Source organism: Mirounga angustirostris, unplaced genomic scaffold (genome assembly GCF_029215605.1).
Source record: "Mirounga angustirostris isolate CCGP_5_RB_7025 unplaced genomic scaffold, mMirAng1.0.hap1 SCAF_14, whole genome shotgun sequence".
In the NCBI taxonomy this organism is placed as follows: Eukaryota; Metazoa; Chordata; class Mammalia; order Carnivora; family Phocidae; genus Mirounga; species Mirounga angustirostris.
This window is the reverse complement of record NW_026991722.1, coordinates 75907812-75925998: the sequence shown is the minus strand read 5'-3', so window position 1 is coordinate 75925998 and position 18187 is coordinate 75907812. Positions and strand designations below refer to the sequence as shown.

The 18187-nt window shown below is 47.1% G+C and overlaps 2 protein-coding genes across 8 annotated transcripts in view; one reads left to right on the top strand and one right to left on the bottom strand.

Moving 5' to 3' along the window:
* ALDH2 (aldehyde dehydrogenase 2 family member) overlaps positions 1-3021 on the bottom strand; it is a 29821-nt gene extending 26800 nt beyond the window's left edge. Inside the window, exon 1 of one of the 2 annotated variants that reach the window (XM_054510521.2) lies at positions 2832-3021. In XM_054510521.2, the coding sequence (XP_054366496.1) occupies positions 2832-2957 (126 nt within the window). In that variant the 5' untranslated portion in view covers positions 2958-3021. The remainder of the gene's footprint in view (positions 1-2831) is intronic. The other variant, XM_045887641.3, reaches the window with a different exon arrangement.
* The window catches only part of BRAP (BRCA1 associated protein), a 101540-nt gene that overhangs the window by 6833 nt on the left and 76520 nt on the right, over positions 1-18187 (top strand). The window contains exons 1-2 of one of the 6 annotated variants that reach the window (XM_045887637.3): positions 1723-2690; positions 5503-5567. The exons of 2 other annotated variants lie outside the window; for them this stretch is intronic. The gene's annotated coding sequence lies outside the window, so the exon portion shown is untranslated. Of the gene's footprint in view, positions 1-1722; positions 2691-5502; positions 5568-18187 lie in introns of those variants that run through there. 3 more of the 6 variants (XM_064578394.1, XM_045887636.3, XM_064578389.1) reach the window with 3 other exon arrangements.

Below are 18187 nucleotides of genomic sequence, written 5' to 3'. Positions count from 1 at the left end.
TCTCTCTGTCAAATGAATAAATAAAATCTTTAAAACATAAAATAAAATAAAATCTGCAAAGCTTAACTTGGGGTATTATCAACCAACATGAATTGGTGATGCTGCAGATGAAAGCATTAGTCACATTCATCCAGAGAGGTTACTTTGCTGAAGCCACAGTCCCTTGGGTTTTCCTTTGGGTTGTCTTTCTAGATCTTAATTACTCTCCAAGTCAGGAAAGAAAAACAGAATGAAAAATGAAAATCAGTTTGTTGACAGAGATGTGGCCCTGAAATCGCCAAGGATAAGAAATGTTGATCTTCAAGAAGCTTGGCCATCATCAGCTCCCCCTACAGGTCCCTGCTTTTGAGTGGGGGGAGAAGAACATGTCCTAAAATCTTCCTAACCCATCCAATAAGTTTACCCCACCCTGCGGCCTCACCCAAGACAAGTAGAGGCAAGAGGACCCCAGGAAGGTGGACCAAACCAGCCCCCTCAACCTCTTTTGGATTGAGAAGAAGGTAGGAAGGAGAAGACCTGTTGCCTGCACCCCTCCCACCCATCCAGGTGAGACCCAACAAGTCTGAAGTGTGACGTTCCCCAAAAGCCCACACACACCGGCAAATGCCCTTGGCAAGAAAACCTAGCCTGCAGAAGCAACTTCAAAGCCTATTGGAAGAGCTCCTTTTTGGGAAGCTCAACTCCAGAATGTTCATTGAACTTCAAGGACCCAGTAACACCCCAGGAAATGTCCAGGAATATGATCTAGTTTGTTCCTAGAGCCCTTGGCTCCTAGAGACTCAAAATACTCAGATTAGGCTTTGGCATGCTTGCCAGCAGGATTAACAACAAAGCAACACTGAAAACAGCCCAAGGAACTTTAAGAAGTGTCAGTTCCAACATGGTGCGATGCATTGCAACCTTGGGAAGAATAAAAAAGATATGAATGTACTGACTGAGAAAGGTAACTCACATACATTGTTCAATGAGACAGTGTTTCAAACAGTAAGTGCTAGTATCGCATTTATGCAAAAAAAAAAATCTGGTGCATGCTTGTGTGCACGCGCGCGCGCGCACGCACACACACACACACAGAAAATGCAAGATTACGGACCTCCCTGTTAACAGTGCTCTTGGAGGTAGTGCAATGGGGGATGGGGGGCAGTTTTACAGTACTCTGTATTTTTACAGTGAGCAACTGTTACTTTTATGATCTCAAAAAATGTGATAAAGAAGCTGCAGGGACACTGCACTCCTCTCCAGCTCACATCCCCAGACTAAGTCTGGAGAGCAGGACTCACGCTATCTACAAGACACTTAACGTTTGGATGCCATTTCCTCACTTCCATGTGACCACAAAGGAGAAAGATCTTAATTACATCTTGTGTCCACAAAGGCTTGGGGTGCTGACACCTTTCCCTTAAGGATATTTCCATGTGATTCTTCTGATGTTCAAGTCTTCCAAGCATGAACTCATTAAGCAGCCTACCAAAAGAACAACAACTGCTGCATTTGGGGCTTGTGTTACCCAAAGGAAATTTTATATTTTGTTTTTATTCCCTCGCAAATAACCATTTGTAACTCCTTACAATCACACAGATGTGCCTTTACCCACCACCTGTGTGCACCTTTGCAGCCCAGCTCTGGGCCAGACAAGCAGGTCCACTGTTCAAAGTAGTCGGCCAGGGATCAGCTCTATGGCATCCTCAATCAGCAGTGACCCCTCTATTCCAACCCCGAGTTGCATCAATAGTAGCACAGAATGTTCTGATTAGAGGCTTTCTTTTGGGAGTCTAGATGTGAACCCCAACTTTGCTACTGGCTTCAATCTTTGGGCAACTCACGAAACCTCTCTGTAACTCAGGCTGTTCATCTATAATGATGGAGATGATCACAGTGCCCACCTCACTGGGCTGTTTTAAGGATGAAACAACAAAACAGAATGGTGCCAGGTGCACAGAGAATAGCTGTTATTGCTGTAAGTGCTCACCAAATGTACCAGGCCCCGTGCTGACTCACTCACCCACTTCCCACTTTACAGAAGAAGAAATCGGAAGCTCACAGAAGGGCAATTTGTTGCACATACAAAACGAACTCTTTTCACAACGATTTCCTTCTCTGTGAATTCCAGCGCCTTACCCAAACTCAAAGATCAAAAGAGAGACTATTCCAAAGTCCTGCTTGAGCAGGAAATTGGCCTCTGGGAATCGGTGTGATCCTGGAAAGCCCCTCCTTGGTTTGCTGGAAGAAAACCTGGTCCTTGGAGGGCGCGGACACCATTTGCGGATGGCGCCCCGGAGGCGGAAGGTCCCGCACCCTTTCCCCATTCCCAGCAGTGGACGTGGGCGCTCCCGGCCGAGGGGCCTTGGCCTTTTCCTTAGCGAATGGGTGAACTTTTCTTGTTTTTCCTTTTGGACGTCCTTGGACGTGGGCAAGAATGAAGGGATAAGAAATGACTAAGGAAAAGACAGAAAAGGTCCCGCTAAGCCGGACTCGGATGGAAATCTCGTCTGGGTGGGTGATAGTGAAAGCCCTCTGCAGACACTGCGGTGACTAAGAGGCCGAGGGGCGGAGAACGGAACCCCGAGAGCTGGCGCAGGAAAACGGACGGCGGCCGGACGAGAACAAATAAGCGGCCCAAGTCACAGCCGGAGAATGGAACCGGGGTTGTCAGCGGCGGTGAAGGGGCCAAAATGCTCGCGGGAAGAAAGGTAAGGTGTGCGTAAAGCCCAAACGCTGCAAACCTCTCGAGCCCCAGGTGGGTAAACTGGGGCCCAAAGAGACCCAAGGCCTTCCCACCCGGCGGGCTCCTTTTCCCCGAGAGAACAAAGCCCCGGGGCCGGCGGCCTCACCTGGTTGTAGGAGACTTCAGGCTGCTGGTTGGGGGCCGGCACCGCCTGGGTGGCGGCGGCCGACAGGAGCCGGCGGCCCAGGCGGGGCCCGAGGCCAGCGGCGGCGAGCGCAGCGGCGCGCAACATGCTGCGGAGGGCGCGGGCGTGCAGGACCGTGTGTGCCCGGCCGCCGGCTGGCGCTGCTGTGCGGGTCACAGCGACCGCGACCTCTCCCCGCCCCTGGCGCGGCCGCCAATGGGCTGGCGCGGGGCGGGGCGCAGGGGGCGTGCCCGCCACCTCCCCCGGGGTCTCGCGCGGAGCTGCGCGGCGGCGCCCACGGCGGCCCCCGGCCCTGGGCTGCTCCCACTCGGCTCCCCTTTGTGCCCCGCTACCGCCCCCCGCGTGGCGCACCGGGTATACGCAATAACCCGACCTCGCGAATTCTGTGTGTGTGCCTGAACCCTAATGTGCACAGGCCTGACCCGGAGCAACCCTGGCCCTGACTTACGCGGGCTTACACTCTAGTGAGGGAGGCCGACCTTAAACTAAACACGAGGTAATTTCGGAGAGTGGTAAGGAATGTGAAGATACCGAATAGGGTGAGGACACAGTTGGAGCAGAGAGCACTGCTTTTAAATCCTTTGGTCGGAAAGTGACAGGTGAGACCTGAATTGTCTTCGGAAGATCTTACACAGAGTGGTGAGGAGTTCACAGAAGGATGGCTTGCTTGATTTGCATCTTAAACTCACTGGTTTCTCATTCTGTGGCTAATGGACTACAAGAGAGCAGGGGTGGGGGCAAGGATATTGCAAACTGTTTCATTCCGGGAACATCCTGGAGCTGGGCACTGGGGAGACAGGGAGGAATCAGCAGGTTCGTCTAGGAAGAAGGGTGGATACAAGGTCAGCTGTGTGCATTTCAACCAGGTAATATCAGCAAAAGTCTGAGGAGGAGGTGAAGAAACCTGGCAGGAAGATCTGGGCTGTGTTTTGACAGAAGAGGAGCAGAGGAAAGGGGCAGATCTAGGCAGCAAGTGTATGGGTTGTTACTACTGAGGCTCCAGCCACGGGAGCTAAGGCTGAAGAGATTGACCAATGCCGGGTATTAAGTACCAGACAAAGGTGTTCTAAGGTCTGAAGGAGACGCACATGATATGTGAGGTATGTGTGGGGTGTGTGTGTGTGTGTGTGTGTGTTTTGTTTTGCCTTAAAGAGCTAATGTGATAGCAAAAGGATAACAAAATAATTAACAGAGCTGCTATAGCAGATATGCCACCAAATTCCAGTGACTACATACAATAAAGTCCCCGCTCACGTTGTGTCTCACACAGATGTTCCCCTCCAGGCAGGAGCCCCCGGACCCAGGCTCTTTTCCGAGTATGACTCTGAGGTTAATACTTGATTCCCAAAGTCACAGTGGAGCTCAGTGTCATTTCAGACAACCAGAGGAGAAAAGAGCATTAAGGATGGCACAGGGGAAGTTTTTGTGTCTGAGCCTGTTTCATTGGGTCTTCAGTCACTTGGCCGTTCCTCCGTGTAAGGGAGTCTGGAAAATGAGATGTGTGCCCCGAAGAAGGGGCAGTAGGTTTGGAGATCAGGGGCAGAGATAAACTGAAAAGTGAACCTCCCTCTTTTCTAAATGCAGCACTCAGCCCCCACTTCCCCTTCCCCAAGACATCTTGCTTTGTTCACTTAATAATGTGTCTGGGAGATGGTTCTGCACCAGCACACAATAAAAGTGTCCCATTCTCTTTAACTGTTACATAGAATTCCATTGGATTCATGTACCATTTTTATTTAATGAATTTCCTGTGGATGGGCTTTTAGGTTGTGTCCAACCTTTTGCCATTATAAACAGTGTCCAACCTTTTGCCATTATAAACAGTCTATATCCTTGACTTGGGAAACTCATAGAAACAGCTGCTTAATCAAAGGATACTTACAACATTAATTATACGTTGGCTCTTGAACAATATGGGTTTGAACTGTGCAGGTCTACTTCCTTGCAAATTGTTTACAGGACTGTAAATATATTTTCTTTTCCTTATTTTCTTAACATTTTTATTACTCCAGCCTACTTTATTGTACGAACGCAGTACATAATACATATATTACACAAAATGTGTGTTAATTGACTGTTTATGCATGCAATCAATAAGTCTTCTGGTTGGGGCACCTGGGTGGCTCAGTTGGTTAAGCGACTGCCTTCGGCTCAGGTCATGATCCTGGAGTCCCAGGATCGAGTCCCGCATCGGGCTCCCTGCTTGGCAGGGAGTCTGCTTCTCCCTCTGACCCTCCCCCCCTCTCATGTGCTCTCTGTCTCTCTCATTCTGTCTGTCTCAAATAAATAAATAAAATCTTTAAAAAAAAAAATAAGTCTTCTGGTTAACAATAGGCTATTAGTAGTTAAGTTTTGGGGGGTCAAAAGTTGCATGTGGATTTTCGACTGCATGGGGGTATTTTGTTATCCCCAGTGCCCCTAACCCCTGCGTTGTTCAAGGGTTAACTGTAGATATTGCTGTATTATCCTCCATAGAGGTTTGATTAATTTACAGTGCCTTCCCCCTGCACTATCATATATGAGTTTCCTCACACCCCACCAATACAATTTATCAAGTTTTTTTAAGTTTTATTAATCAGATAGGTGAAAAATAGCATTTCACTATCACATTAATTTGCATTTCCCTTTTCAGGACTGAGCTTGAACATCTTTGCTTACATGAAGTCATGTCTTCTTCCTCTGCTACAAACTGTTGAGGTACCTTGCTCATTTTTCCATTGGTTTGTTGTTGGTTTCTTTAAAACTGATTTGATTTGTAGGTGCTTTATATATATATCAATGCAATTAACATTTGGTCATTTCATATATGGTGCAAATATTTTCTGCCAATCGTCCTTGATCTTTTTACTTAGTTGATGCCTGTTTTTGGTTTTCTTTTTGTCTTAAGGGTTTTTTTTGTTGGTGTTGTTTTGGGAGGGGGGTTGTCCAGTGTTTTATTTTCTCTAATTTATTTATTTATTTAAGTAATCTCCACACCCATCATGGGGCTGGAACCTATGACCGCAAGATCAAGAGTTGCATGGTCTTCTGACTGAGCCAGCCAGGAGCCCCTGTTTAGTGTTTTCTTTTATGTCTCTGGCTTTTATGTCATGCCTAGAAAGCCTCTTCCACTTAGATTATTTTTTATTTTCTTCTTTATTTTTTTTAAGTTTTATTTATTTATTTGAGAGAATGAGAGAGAGAGCACAAGCAGGCGGAGGGGCAGAGGGAGAGGGGGAAGCAGACTCCCCGCCAAACAGGGAGCCCGACTCGGGGCTCGATCCCAGGACCCTGAGATCATGACCTGAGCCAAAGGCAGACGCCCTAATGGACTGAGCCACCCAGGCACCCCTCAGATTATTTTTTAAATGTCTCTTATTTTTCTGTTATTTTTCAACTTTATGGAGATATAATTGATATATAACATTGTGTAAGTTCACAGTTGGATCCCCTTACGTATTGCAAAATAATGGCCACCATTGCATTAGCTAACAGCTCCATCATGTTATTTATATAATTACCATTTCTTCTTGTGTGTGGTAAGAACATTTTAGATATACTCTCTTAGCAACTTTCAAGTATTTAAGTATAAAATGCAATACTGGTCATTGTAATCACCATGCTGTACCAGACCCCCAGAACTTATTCATCTTATAACTAGAAGGTTTTACCCTTTGACCAATATTTTGCCATTTCTTTCATCACCTAGCTCCAGGTAACCACCTTTCTGAGTTTGACTTTTTTAGATTCCAAATATAATAGAGATCATACAGCATTTATCTTTCTGTCTGACTTACTTCACTTAGTATAACGCCCTCAGTGTTCATCCATATTGTTGCAAAAGGCAGGGTTTCTTTCTTTCTCATGGCTGAATCATATTCCATTGTATTTATATACATTTTCTTTATCCATTCATCAATTGCTGGACACTTGGGTTCTTTCTGTATCTCAGCTATTGTGAATAATGCTACAGTGAACGTGAAAGTGCAGATATCTCTTCAAAATCCTGGTTTCATTTCCTTTGGATATATACTCAGAAGTAGGATTACTGAACCATATGGTAGTTCTTTCTCTCTTTTTTTAAAAGATATATTTATTTATTTTAGAGAGAGTGTGTGCACAGGAGGGAGGGGCAGAGGGAGAGAGAGAGAGAGAGAATCCTAAGCAGACTCCCCACTGAGCTCAGAGCCCCATGCAGGGCTACATCCCATGAGCCTGAGATCATGAGCTGAGCCGAAATCAAGAGTTGGACGCTTAACTGATTGAGCCACCCACGTGCCCCGTGACAGTTCTATTTTTAATTTTTTGAGAAAACTTCATGTTGTGTTCCATAGTAGCTGAACCAATTTACATTCTCATCAACAGTGCACAAGGATTCCCTTTTCCCCCGTCTACCCACCCACACTATCTCTTGTCTTTTTGATGATAGCCATTCTAACGGGTGTGAGATGATATCTCATTGTGGTTTTGAATTGCATGTCCCTGATGATGAGTGATGCTCAGCATCTTTCCATGTACCTGATGGCCATTTGTGTGTCTTCTTTGGGAAAATGTCTATTCAGTTCCTCTGTCCATATTTTTAATTGGATAGGGAATTTTTTTTGTTGTTTTTTTTGTTTTGTTTTACCATTGAGTTGTGCGAGTTCTTTATATCTTTTGGATATTAACCCCTTATTAGATATATAATTTGCAAATATTTTCTCTCATTCCATTCCCTTTCATTTTGTTGATTCTTTCACAGAGCAGAAGCTTTTCAGTTTGATGTAATCCCACTTATTAATTTTTGCTTTTGGTGCTTGTGTTTTTGGAGTCATATGCAAAATAATCTTTGCCAATGGCTCCAGGTCTTATGTTTAAGTCTTTATTCTATTTCAAGTTTAATTTTTGTGACCAATGTAAGATGGGGGTCCAGTTTCATTCTTCTGCATCTGGTTATCTAGTTTTCCCAACACAATTTATTGAATGTTTACCTATTTATTTTCTAGTATTTTTATTGCTTGCATTTTAAACTATAAATGTGATTCTTTTATTAATTTTGGTAGAAGGAAAGATTTAGAGATCCGATTCTTTTTTTTAGATGTTTCTCAGGGTACCTAACACCACTTATTCATTAATTCATCTCCCCCTCCAATATGAAAAGCCATCTTTTAGTATACTAAGTGCCCTTAAGTAGCTGAATATTTCTGAACTATATTCTGTTTCCTGAATCTGTCTCTTTATATCCCAGTATGAGGCTGTTTTGATCACTGTAGCTTTCTTGTAAGTCTTGTACTATCATTTGTAGTATCATATTTTTTATTTTAAAGATTTTATTTATTTATTTATTTATTTGATTGAGAGAGAGAGAGAGAGCACAAGTGGGGGAGATGTGGGGCTCGATCCCAGGACCCTGGGATCATGACCTGAGCCGAAGGCAGATGCTTAATGACTGAGCCACCCAGGAGCCCCTGTGGTATCATTTTTATCATTTCTCTTAACCAAGATATTTAAGCCTGGAAGTGACAAGTTTGCATATGTGCTTTGAGGGATCCTCTGGAGACGACATAGAATATTGGTTGTAGAGAGGAGACAAGCCAGTTGCAGAGATCTGACATGAGAGATGACGAGGGCCTCATTGAAAGCAATGGGGTTGGCTGGGAGGGAGCACATAGAGGTAGAATTGATGGTTTGCTGTGGGAGATCAAAGTGAAGGAGAGGTGGAAGATGGTGCTGATGTTTCTACCCTGTGCTGTTTGCCAAGAAGGGGAAGCCATAAATTTGGTTGTGGGGAGAGGAAGGAGAAATTTGTTAGCTTACAGACATTCATGTACATTGAGAGAGTGGGCAGCAACGTGCTTGTGTCCCTGCCAGCATGCATGGTTGCGTGTCTTGGTATAGCGTACACATTGGTTCACAGATTTACTTATTTTAGTTTGTTCATCTGTGGTGCTCACCAGCTCTCACCAGCAGCTTTCCTGCCCGTGGTCTCTCCATCTTGGGGACCCATCCTCCCCAGGTCCATCCTACCCTCTCTGCTTAAAGAAATCTTACCTATCAAGATTCTGGCCAAATCCCATCCTCCAGGGAAGTCTTCCATATCCATATTAGCCTTTGGCAGCTGCTTTCAGACAGTCTTCAATTTCGAGTCATCCAAGCACTACAGACCAAAATCAACTGGATGTGCTGAAACCCTAATATACTTGTGCCTCCATGTGGCTCAGTCTGTCCAGAGCATTAACTAAAATTTAACTCTCCACCTAGATTTCTTCCTGACAGTGTGTGTTGGTCTTTTTTTTCTTTCTTTCAATTCGTTTTCTTGCTCTTAAGTCTTTGTTCTTATTAAAAAAAAAAAATTCTCTTTTTCTCTAGATTCATCTTGCTCTCTTGCTCTCCATTGCCCTTTGTCTGTGGACTCATTGCCAGGAATTGAGCTGACAAAAGCAAAGTATCTTTAAAGGGCAGAAGAGTGAAGCAGGGGGAGGAAGGAAGCAAGCACAATGATCTTTCTTTTTAGCACGATGTGGCAGGGAGAGATGTGAACACTTGGACGTGAATTAGTGTTGTCCTGCCACTGAGCTGAGATCATTGGGAGAAGCAGCAAGTTAGCAAGAATCCTTTCACTTGCTCTGAGAAGACAGATACACTCTGAGCTTTTCCTGGTTAGAGCCCAATTGTGTGTTTTCATGTTGAAAATAATCTAGTTCCACCTACTCTCTAAAACAAGTGGTAACTAAGGTGTCCTTTGGAGTCACTGAATGGTGAGATTTTAGATATTTGGTTAGTTAGTACCCATCCATCCTGGGACACTGACTCTATCTAGTGGAAGCTTTTTCTTTTCCACCCAAACAATAGATGTGAGGTAGGCAATTCAAAGGAACATTTATTTATTTAGAGAGAGAGACAGCAGGGAATGGGGGGGGGGGCAGAGGGAGAGAGAGAATCCCAAGTGGACTCCCTGTTGAATGTGGAACCTGACATGGGGCTCAATCCCATGACCCTGAGATCGTAACGTGAACAGAAATCAAGAGTCAGACGTTCAACTGACTGAGCCACCCAGGAGCCCCCAAAGCAACATTTAAACAGGAAGATACTCTGGGGTGCCTGGGTGGCTCAGTCGGTTAAGTGGCTGCCTTCGGCTCAGGTCATGATCCCAGGGTCCTGGCATCAAGTCCCACATCGGGCTCTTTGCTCAGCAGGGAGCCTGCTTCTCCCTCTCCCTCTGCCTGCCCCTCACCCTGCTTGTGCTCTCTCTCTCTCTGTCAAATAAAAATAAAAACCTTTTAAAAAAATAAAAAATAAATAAACAGGAAACTACTCTGCCTCAGAAGCAGGAGGAAATGTGGTGCAGCCCTGGGCCCAGGCTGCCCTCCTTATTTGCACATACGGCTAGCTCACCACGCCACACGTGCAGCCACGCTCACAGAGCAGACCCCTCCGCTCCGTGCTGGTTGCCCCTGAAAGGCGGTGGTAAGGACGTATTCCCAAAACTACCCAGCTTTGAAAGTAGAATCATTGGGAAAAATTCATATACTTTCTTTATGGCAGGACATGCTCCTCTTAGACTAAATGGGGCTTCCTTTTCCTCCTCCTCCATTTCTAGGTGAGGCAATCAGCACCTCTCAGGAAGCCCCACAGAGATCATAAAAATCCATGCCTCACAGTGGAAAGAGCTCTGCAGTCCCCGAATTTAGGTTCGAATTCATTGACCTTAAACAAGTCTCTTTGAACCTCAGTCTCCTCACCTCTAAAATGGGCAGAGAAAAAGTAGCAGCCAATTATTGTAAGGGTTCAAATAATATATGGATGGTTCTTGCACCTAGTATGTACTAAATACCCAGTAGCTATTATTCTATCCGGTGGTGGTGCAGCCTCACTCCCAGGGGTCAAGTGAGGGGAGTCTAGCCATGTGCTTCACCCTTGCTTCTCCAGATGGGGTCCCCGAACAAGCAGCATTGTCAGACTTCCTGAATTACACTCTGCATTTTAACCAGATCCCCAGGTGATTCCTTTGGACATTACAGTCTGAGAAAAGTTGCAGTCTTAGCTGGTCCCAGCTGGGCCTTGACTCTGGAGCCCCTGCAGGCCTAAATCAACTGAAGCGCAGCCTGCTCTTTAGCCCCCTCTGGACTCCAGCCACAGACGAAACACACACGTATACCCGGGCTTCTTACAAGCTGTGCAGTGCATCGTCTCATCTAATCCCCCAACAGTCCTGGAGGGGAAGTGCTGTTCTCCACATTTCTCAGATGAGGAAACCAACTCTACCAGATGAAAAATGGCTTCCAACATTGCCCAGCTAGTCTGTCATGGAGCCAGGATTCAAACCCAGGGCCATTATTTAAATCCAGATCCGTAGCTGACAAAGATTCTCTCTTTAACCAAATTCTGCCCGGCTCCTCTGAGCTTTCTTCTTGAGTGGCCCTCAGACTTGGCCTGTAAAAACTGCAGACTCTCAGCACAAAAGATTCATTTAGCCTACCCTCCACCCCCACACCACCACATCAAAAGATTTGAACACACAGCAACGTAGTTTCTAGCAACTCAAGGCTACATCCCTGTAATGACCTCAGCCCCCAGGAAAGTGCTGCGTGAGACAATCAAGCCTGCTCCAAAAAAGGTATTCTGTTGCAGCCAACACCCCAAGAAAGGGCACTTGTCTCCCAGTCTCTGGGAGGCTCAAGCCCAACTTCAATAAGCAAGTGCCAGTTAGCAAACCCAAATGGGCTTCACATGGACCAGCCCCCACTTCCTACTTTTGGTAGATCAGCAGGAAATTCCCTGTACAACCCCCACCACCCCTCCTTCCCTTGAAAATGCTCACTATAAAAATGGCGGTTGAGGTCAGTTTATGCTGAGCCCTCTGCCCTATTGCAATAGTACATTATTGATTAATGTCTGTCCTTCCCAATGTAATTAGCGTCTGCCTTTCTCTTTGACAGCTCTTTACCTTGTGTTATCTATCTAGTGCTGATAGGATACAGAATTCCCAGAAGCCATTTCTCTACTCAGCCATCTTGGTTAAAAGACACTGCTCCCAGAGTACTTGTCCAACAGATAGACGATCACAGATTTGGACCCCAGGTTGCTGGAGTCTGAGACGCCGCCATCCATGTGCTCTGACGCTCACACACATTAGCAAGGGTGACATAGGGCACAAGTCTGTAGCCATCTGGCAGCACAGAAGTCAGTATAAATACCAACTAACATGTCTCAGAGATGTTCAACCATTGTTTCAGCCCTGGGCTGACACAAAGTTTCACTATGACTGCAGAAGGGCAGGCTGTGTTCCTGGCCTGCCCACTTATCTCTGGGGAGCTCTGCAGCCCTCGGTGCTGACAGGCAATGGACATCTCTGAGCTACCAGTGGAAACTCTGAGATGGGGGTATGTGGTGGAGAATGTTCTTTGAGATCATTTCCGGCTGTTGTCTTGAGGGGGCCCCAGCCAGGCAAGGTGTCTGGGATTCAGTCTTTCTTTCAGCCTCTATAGGATTATTCTGGAAGTATCTGATAGTATCTGAAATCAGGGCTTAGGGGAGCATGGGCAGCTTGCGGATGCCATGCCCACAAGTTGCTGCAGGGAGAATGAGGAGCTGGGAGAACGGGAAGGGCTGAAAGCCCCCACCAGAGTCCTCACTCCTGATGGAACCTTGTGGACGTTTGACTGTCACAGGATCACTGGGGAGGGTTCAGCCCTACAGAAATCCAGCCTCCAATGCTTGTCAAGAGAGGAACGGAGGAATGTGCGAACGTTCAGTTGCTTTGGGATAGAATATTCCTGTGAGAAGGAAAAATCGTTAGCATGTTCCGATCACATGTTGCTCCCTTTCCCACAGCTAAGAAGAAGACAGGTCGGTCCAGCCACGTAAGGATGGTGGCAAGATGTTTAGTGTTTCACAAATAAAACTGGTTAGGCAAGATCATTACCACCAAGCTTGTTCATGCCCAAGTGTGCACCCACAACCACAACTGACTCGCATTCCAGAGAAGCACAATGCTGAGAGCATCATCCCATTTGTTAATACATTTGGCTTATCAGAAACATCAACTGTTTGTTGGAGGTGGAAAAAACATCAGATTAGGACCAGGTTAGATCTCCTATATTCTCCGGATCCTTTGCTCTGTAGCTTCTTAAGGCTCTGCCCCCACTTCCTTTTCTTTTCTCTCTCTCTTTTTTTAATTTCACAGGTGGTTCTTTTAGAGCTGTGTGCGATGTTAGGGAACTTTAAGCCAGCTGTAATCCTCCTTTATTCTTTTTTTATTCTGGTGAACTTTGGAGAACAGAAAGATCTTTTTAAAACTCAAGTCATATCACACCACTTTCTAAACTCATCGGTTTTTACGTTATTATTTTTTTAAGATTTTATTTATTTATTTGACAGAGAGAGAGCGCGCGTGCACAAGCAGGGGGAGCAGCAGAGAGAGAGGGAGAAACAGGTTCCCCACTGAGCAGGGAGCCTGATGCAGGGCTTGGTCCCAGGACCCTGGGATCATGACCTGAGCCGAAGGCAAACACTTAACCGACTTTGCTACCCAGGCACCCCTCTTATGTTTAGAATCAACAACAACTCCTGACCAAGGCCCCTAAGGCCCCTCGTGACCTGGCATCTCTTCTGTCTCTGCGCCTCATCCCAGACCTACTGGGCTGCTCACCAGGGCCTTGTGGAGCATGCTTGCCTGTTCTTGTCATGCACCAATGCCTCAAAGGCGTCTTCTGGAAAGAGTCCCATAAGCTCCCAAGTACCCAACCCTCGACCTGCCCAGCAGCACATACCATGTCACCCACCATTGTCTGGGGATACTCACTGCCATCCCCTAGTGAGATGTGGGCTCCCGTTTTGTTTACCTGAACATTCCCCAATGCCTAGACTGTGCCAGGCCCAGAGTTGGGCTCTGGACATTCAAACAAAGAACATCAGATGCCAGTGGCTTCATGATTTGGGTTCATTTCATTTTCCTGGGAGTGCTCTGGCCCTGGATCCTTAGGCTTTGGCCAGTCGTGGCTGCCCCTCTGCTGGCTGGGGAGGGCCCTAAGGAGTAGGAAGTCTGTGGGTTTGGGAGCAAGCACAGGGCTCCTAATATGCATCCAGATTCCCACAGCCTTTACACCCCACAGCCAGAGAGGAAGGAGGCATGGGCTGCCCAGGCTGGAGACCAGCTTTCCAGGCTCTGTACACAACCCATTCAGCTCTGAGCTCACCCCCTTCCTCCTTGCCTGAAACAGCAAACTCATGGAAACGTCTTTTCTGGGGACCCAAGAAGCTTGAGTTCGCAATGACCATCCCAGGATAGAGCTGCCGGGCAGGGTGCAAGAATCACACATACCACTCCTTTCAGAGCACATGGCTTACCATTTGGGGCCCTGCAGGCCCGGCAGGGACATTCCAGCGCCCGCCGTCCTCCAGCTCCATCTCGGCCACGGCTGCCCGGCAAAGTGCAGGCAGGGGCCCAGGCAAAGAACCGAGCCACGAGGTAGTTGCTGCTCAGCCCTGCTGCTCTGAAGGCCTGAAAGACACAAGGTGGGAAGGGAGGAAGCCCTGGGTGAGCCCCTAGCCCCGAGGGCCCCAGCAGCGAGTGCCTGGCTCAGAATGGCTCTCTTCCTGGAGATGTCCCCTGACAGCTGCATGATAGCGAAGGTTCTGGAAGACTTCAGCTGGCACCATACCTGCTGTCCACTCTGCTAGGTGACTTCTGCCACCGGGAGATCTCTAGGTTAAGATTTGGGAAGGAGGCATGATTGAATGGTTAGGAGGACACGCTCTGATGTCTTAAGGACCTAGATTTCCTAAAACTCCGAGATCAGATATTGCAGGCTGAGTGAACTTAAACAAGTCACTTCACTTTTCTGGGCCCCTGTTTCCTCATATTCAAAATGGGGTAGGAATGGGGCCTCCCTATAGGATTGATTCGAGGAGGAAACGGAAAATCACATGGTGTTAATTGGGCAACAACAGGCAGCTGCTGGAGTTTACAGGAGGTTGGGCAGCTGAAGGCAAGGGGAGTTATGAGCCAGCAGTCCACAGCCTGTGCTCACCAGAATAACGCCATCGGTCGCCTGGGAGACCATGGACAGGGCCACCATTCTCATCATGGCAATATCTAAAGCTGCAGCCTGCAAGGACGAGGAGGAGATGTGGTTAGAAAGGCACACCTGAAGGCAGGCTGCTTGGAAGAACCATCAGTTTCACCAGGAGGAGTGGAAACAGCAGCTCAGAACAGGTCTGGCTGGACCACAAGCTCTGTAAGCGGTTCCTGTCTGGTGCGTGGGCTGTGCCCGGCACCTAGTGAGATGGCGTGGAGGACTCGGTGGTGGTGACTACAAGGGTGACCCTGGATGTTGTGTGAGCAAGTGCCGGGGCAAGGACAGACTCAGGAACGTGGGAACATGGACATCTTCCCAGATGACGGGGAGCATCACCAGCACACACAGCACAGAACGAGGAGTGGCTTGTACCCCACTCAGGGTCACAGCCAGCTCTGTCTCCAAGGTGACAAGGGACCAAGGCCAGCCAGGACTCTGGGCAATAGAGCTGCAAGGATCTGCCCTGGGTCAGGCATTCGAGGGAGGATCCTGCGAGCCTCCCCTGTATCTGGCACTACAGTGCCAGTGAACTGGGACCTAGAGCCTGGGTGGCCCTCCCATTACTGAGATTCTCAGCTGAGGGGTGGAGGCTGCCCCGTGAAGAGCTGCAGAAAACACTGTGGGCATCGTGCCTGTCCACGAGTGGTCCTCAGAAAGGGATCATGTCACACTCAAAAATAAATCTCTTTTGGTTAGTTCCTTTGCTTCCTCAGTTTGCCTGATACTTGCACCCCGCGGGGCATAGCTAAGGCCAGGGAACCGTGTGGGCCCCATCGCCCCGCTGTCTTGGACAGAAGTTCACCAGGCAGAAAGTTCAGAACTCTTTCATTGTTCCTTTTCCAGTTTTGAAAAGCTGCCCAAATACTTCCAAGCAGAAGTAAAGCAAAGTTATTAACGTCAAGGAGCCAAGCTCTTTCTCCATGATTTGCTGCACGGGGGAGGAAGCGTCAGTGTCTCTAGATGCCCAGGCTGGAGTCCCTCATCTCGACCTCACAACCTATCATCTGTTGGGCTCCTCAGCCTCCCATCCAATTTGCCGCCACGCCTATGAGGTGGGCAGCTTTCTGCACCAGCAGAAAGCCACTCCATCTCCATGGCCACTGGGCGATGGATGTCCGCTGGGGCTTCCCAAAGGCCCCATGGGACTTCACCTTGGACACAGGAGAGGCAGCCAGAGGGGTCACGCTGGTGGCCCACAGAGGAGGTGGGTGGAAGCACACGCGGGAGAAGACAGGACAGGACACGAAAGGGAGAAAAGCAGGAGCCTGCCACATATCTGCGGTTTGTCAGCCCTGTAGCCACAGGCGATTTCCAGGGAAAAGATCCAGACACAGACAACACTGACGTGCACTGCGGAGCTTGTCACCATGGTGGCTGCCAATTACTTCCAGGAACCCCTCTCCTCCCACGATTCAGCCCCCTCTGGGCAGGCCTGGCTGCCAGGCAGAGATCTGAGCTAGCCACTGGCCCAGAGCTTCTGGAAATGAGGTTGTGACTGTGGGCTCCTCACAGGGTGGCCCGGCTTCACATCCTCAGGGTGCCTGGGAACAGGGCTGGAGCCCCCTTGTGGGCAATGATTATTGAAGTGGGGATGCTAGAGTCTCTGAAACTCACAAGCAATCAGAAAAGGTTATAAGGGATTCTTTTATCTTTTCCACCCTTTTTTTTAAACTAAAAACAATTATACAAATAATGTATTTCATGGCATAAAAGGTATACATTTTCAGATTAAAAAAGGGGAGGACCTAGGGGTGCCTGGCTGGCTCAGTCGGAAGAGTCTGTGACTCCTGATCTTGGGGAGGTGAGTTGAGCCCCACGGTGGGTATAGACATCACTTAAATGAATAAATAAATAAAAACTTTTTTTTTAAAAGGTAGACAGGGACTTCTGGGTGGCTCAGTCAGCTGAGCGTCTGACTCTTGCTTTCAGCTCAGGTCATGATCTCAGGTTCGTGACATGGGAGTCAGCTGGATATTCTTTCTCTCCTTCTGCCTCTGCTCCTACTCTCCCCCCTCAAATAAATAAATAAATAAAATCTAAAAAAGAAAGAGTGTATGGTGAACATCTACATTAAGAAATAGATTTCTCCAGCATCATTTTATTTTATTTTTTTTAAGATTTTATTTATTTATTTGACAGAGAGGCACACAGTGAGAGAGGGAACACAAGCAGGGGGAGTGGGAGAGGGAGAAGCAGGCTTCCCGCTGAGCAGGGAGCCCGATGTGGGGCTCGATCCCAGGACCCTGGGATCACGACCTGAGCCGAAGGCAGATGCTTAACGACTGAGCCACCCAGGTGCCCTCTTTGTTTTTTACTTTTATTAAGTTTTTAATTTTAATTCCAGTGTAGTTAACATACAGTGTTATATTAGTTTCAGGTATACAATATAGTGATTCAACACTTCCATACATTACTCAGTGCTCATCCTGATTAAGTGTACTTTTTTTTTTTAAGTGGGCTCCATGTTTAACGTGGGGCTTGAACTCACAACCTCGAGATTGAGAGTCTCATGCCTACCGGCTGAGCCAACCAGACACTCCTTGAAAGTGTACTCTTTAATCCCCATCACCTATTTCACCCATCTGCCCACCCCTCCCCTCTAGTGACCATCAGTGTGTTCTCTACTGTTCAGAGTCTCTTTCTTGGTTTGCTTCTCTCTCTCTTTTTTCTCCCCCTTTTGTTCATTTGTTTTGTTTCTTAAATTCCACTTACGAGTGAAATCATGTGATATTTGTCTTTCTCTGACTTATTTCACTCTAGCTCTGTCCATGTCATTGCAAATGGCAAGATTTCATTCTTTTTTATGGCTGGATAGTATTCCATTGTACGTATGTGGTATACCACATCTTTATCCATTCATCTATCGATGTACATTTGGGTTGCTTCCATTATCTTGGCTATTGTAAACAGTGCTGCAATAAACATAGAGTTGCATGTATCCTTTAGAATTAGTGCTTTTGTATTCTTTGGGTAAATACCCAGTAATGCAATTACTGGATCATAGGGTAGTTCTATTTTTAATTTTTTGAAGAACCTCCATACTGTTTTCCACAGTGGCTGCACCAGTTTGCATTCCCACCAACAGTGCACGGGGGTTCCCCTTTCTCCACATCCTCACCACACCTCACCTCGCCCGTTGTTTCTCGTGTTGCTGATTTTAGCCCTTCCAACAGGTGTGAGGTGATATCTCATTGTGGTTTGATTTGCATTTCCCTGATGTTGAGTGGTGTTGAACATCTTTTCATGTGTCTGTTGGCCATCTGGAGGTCTTTGGAGAAA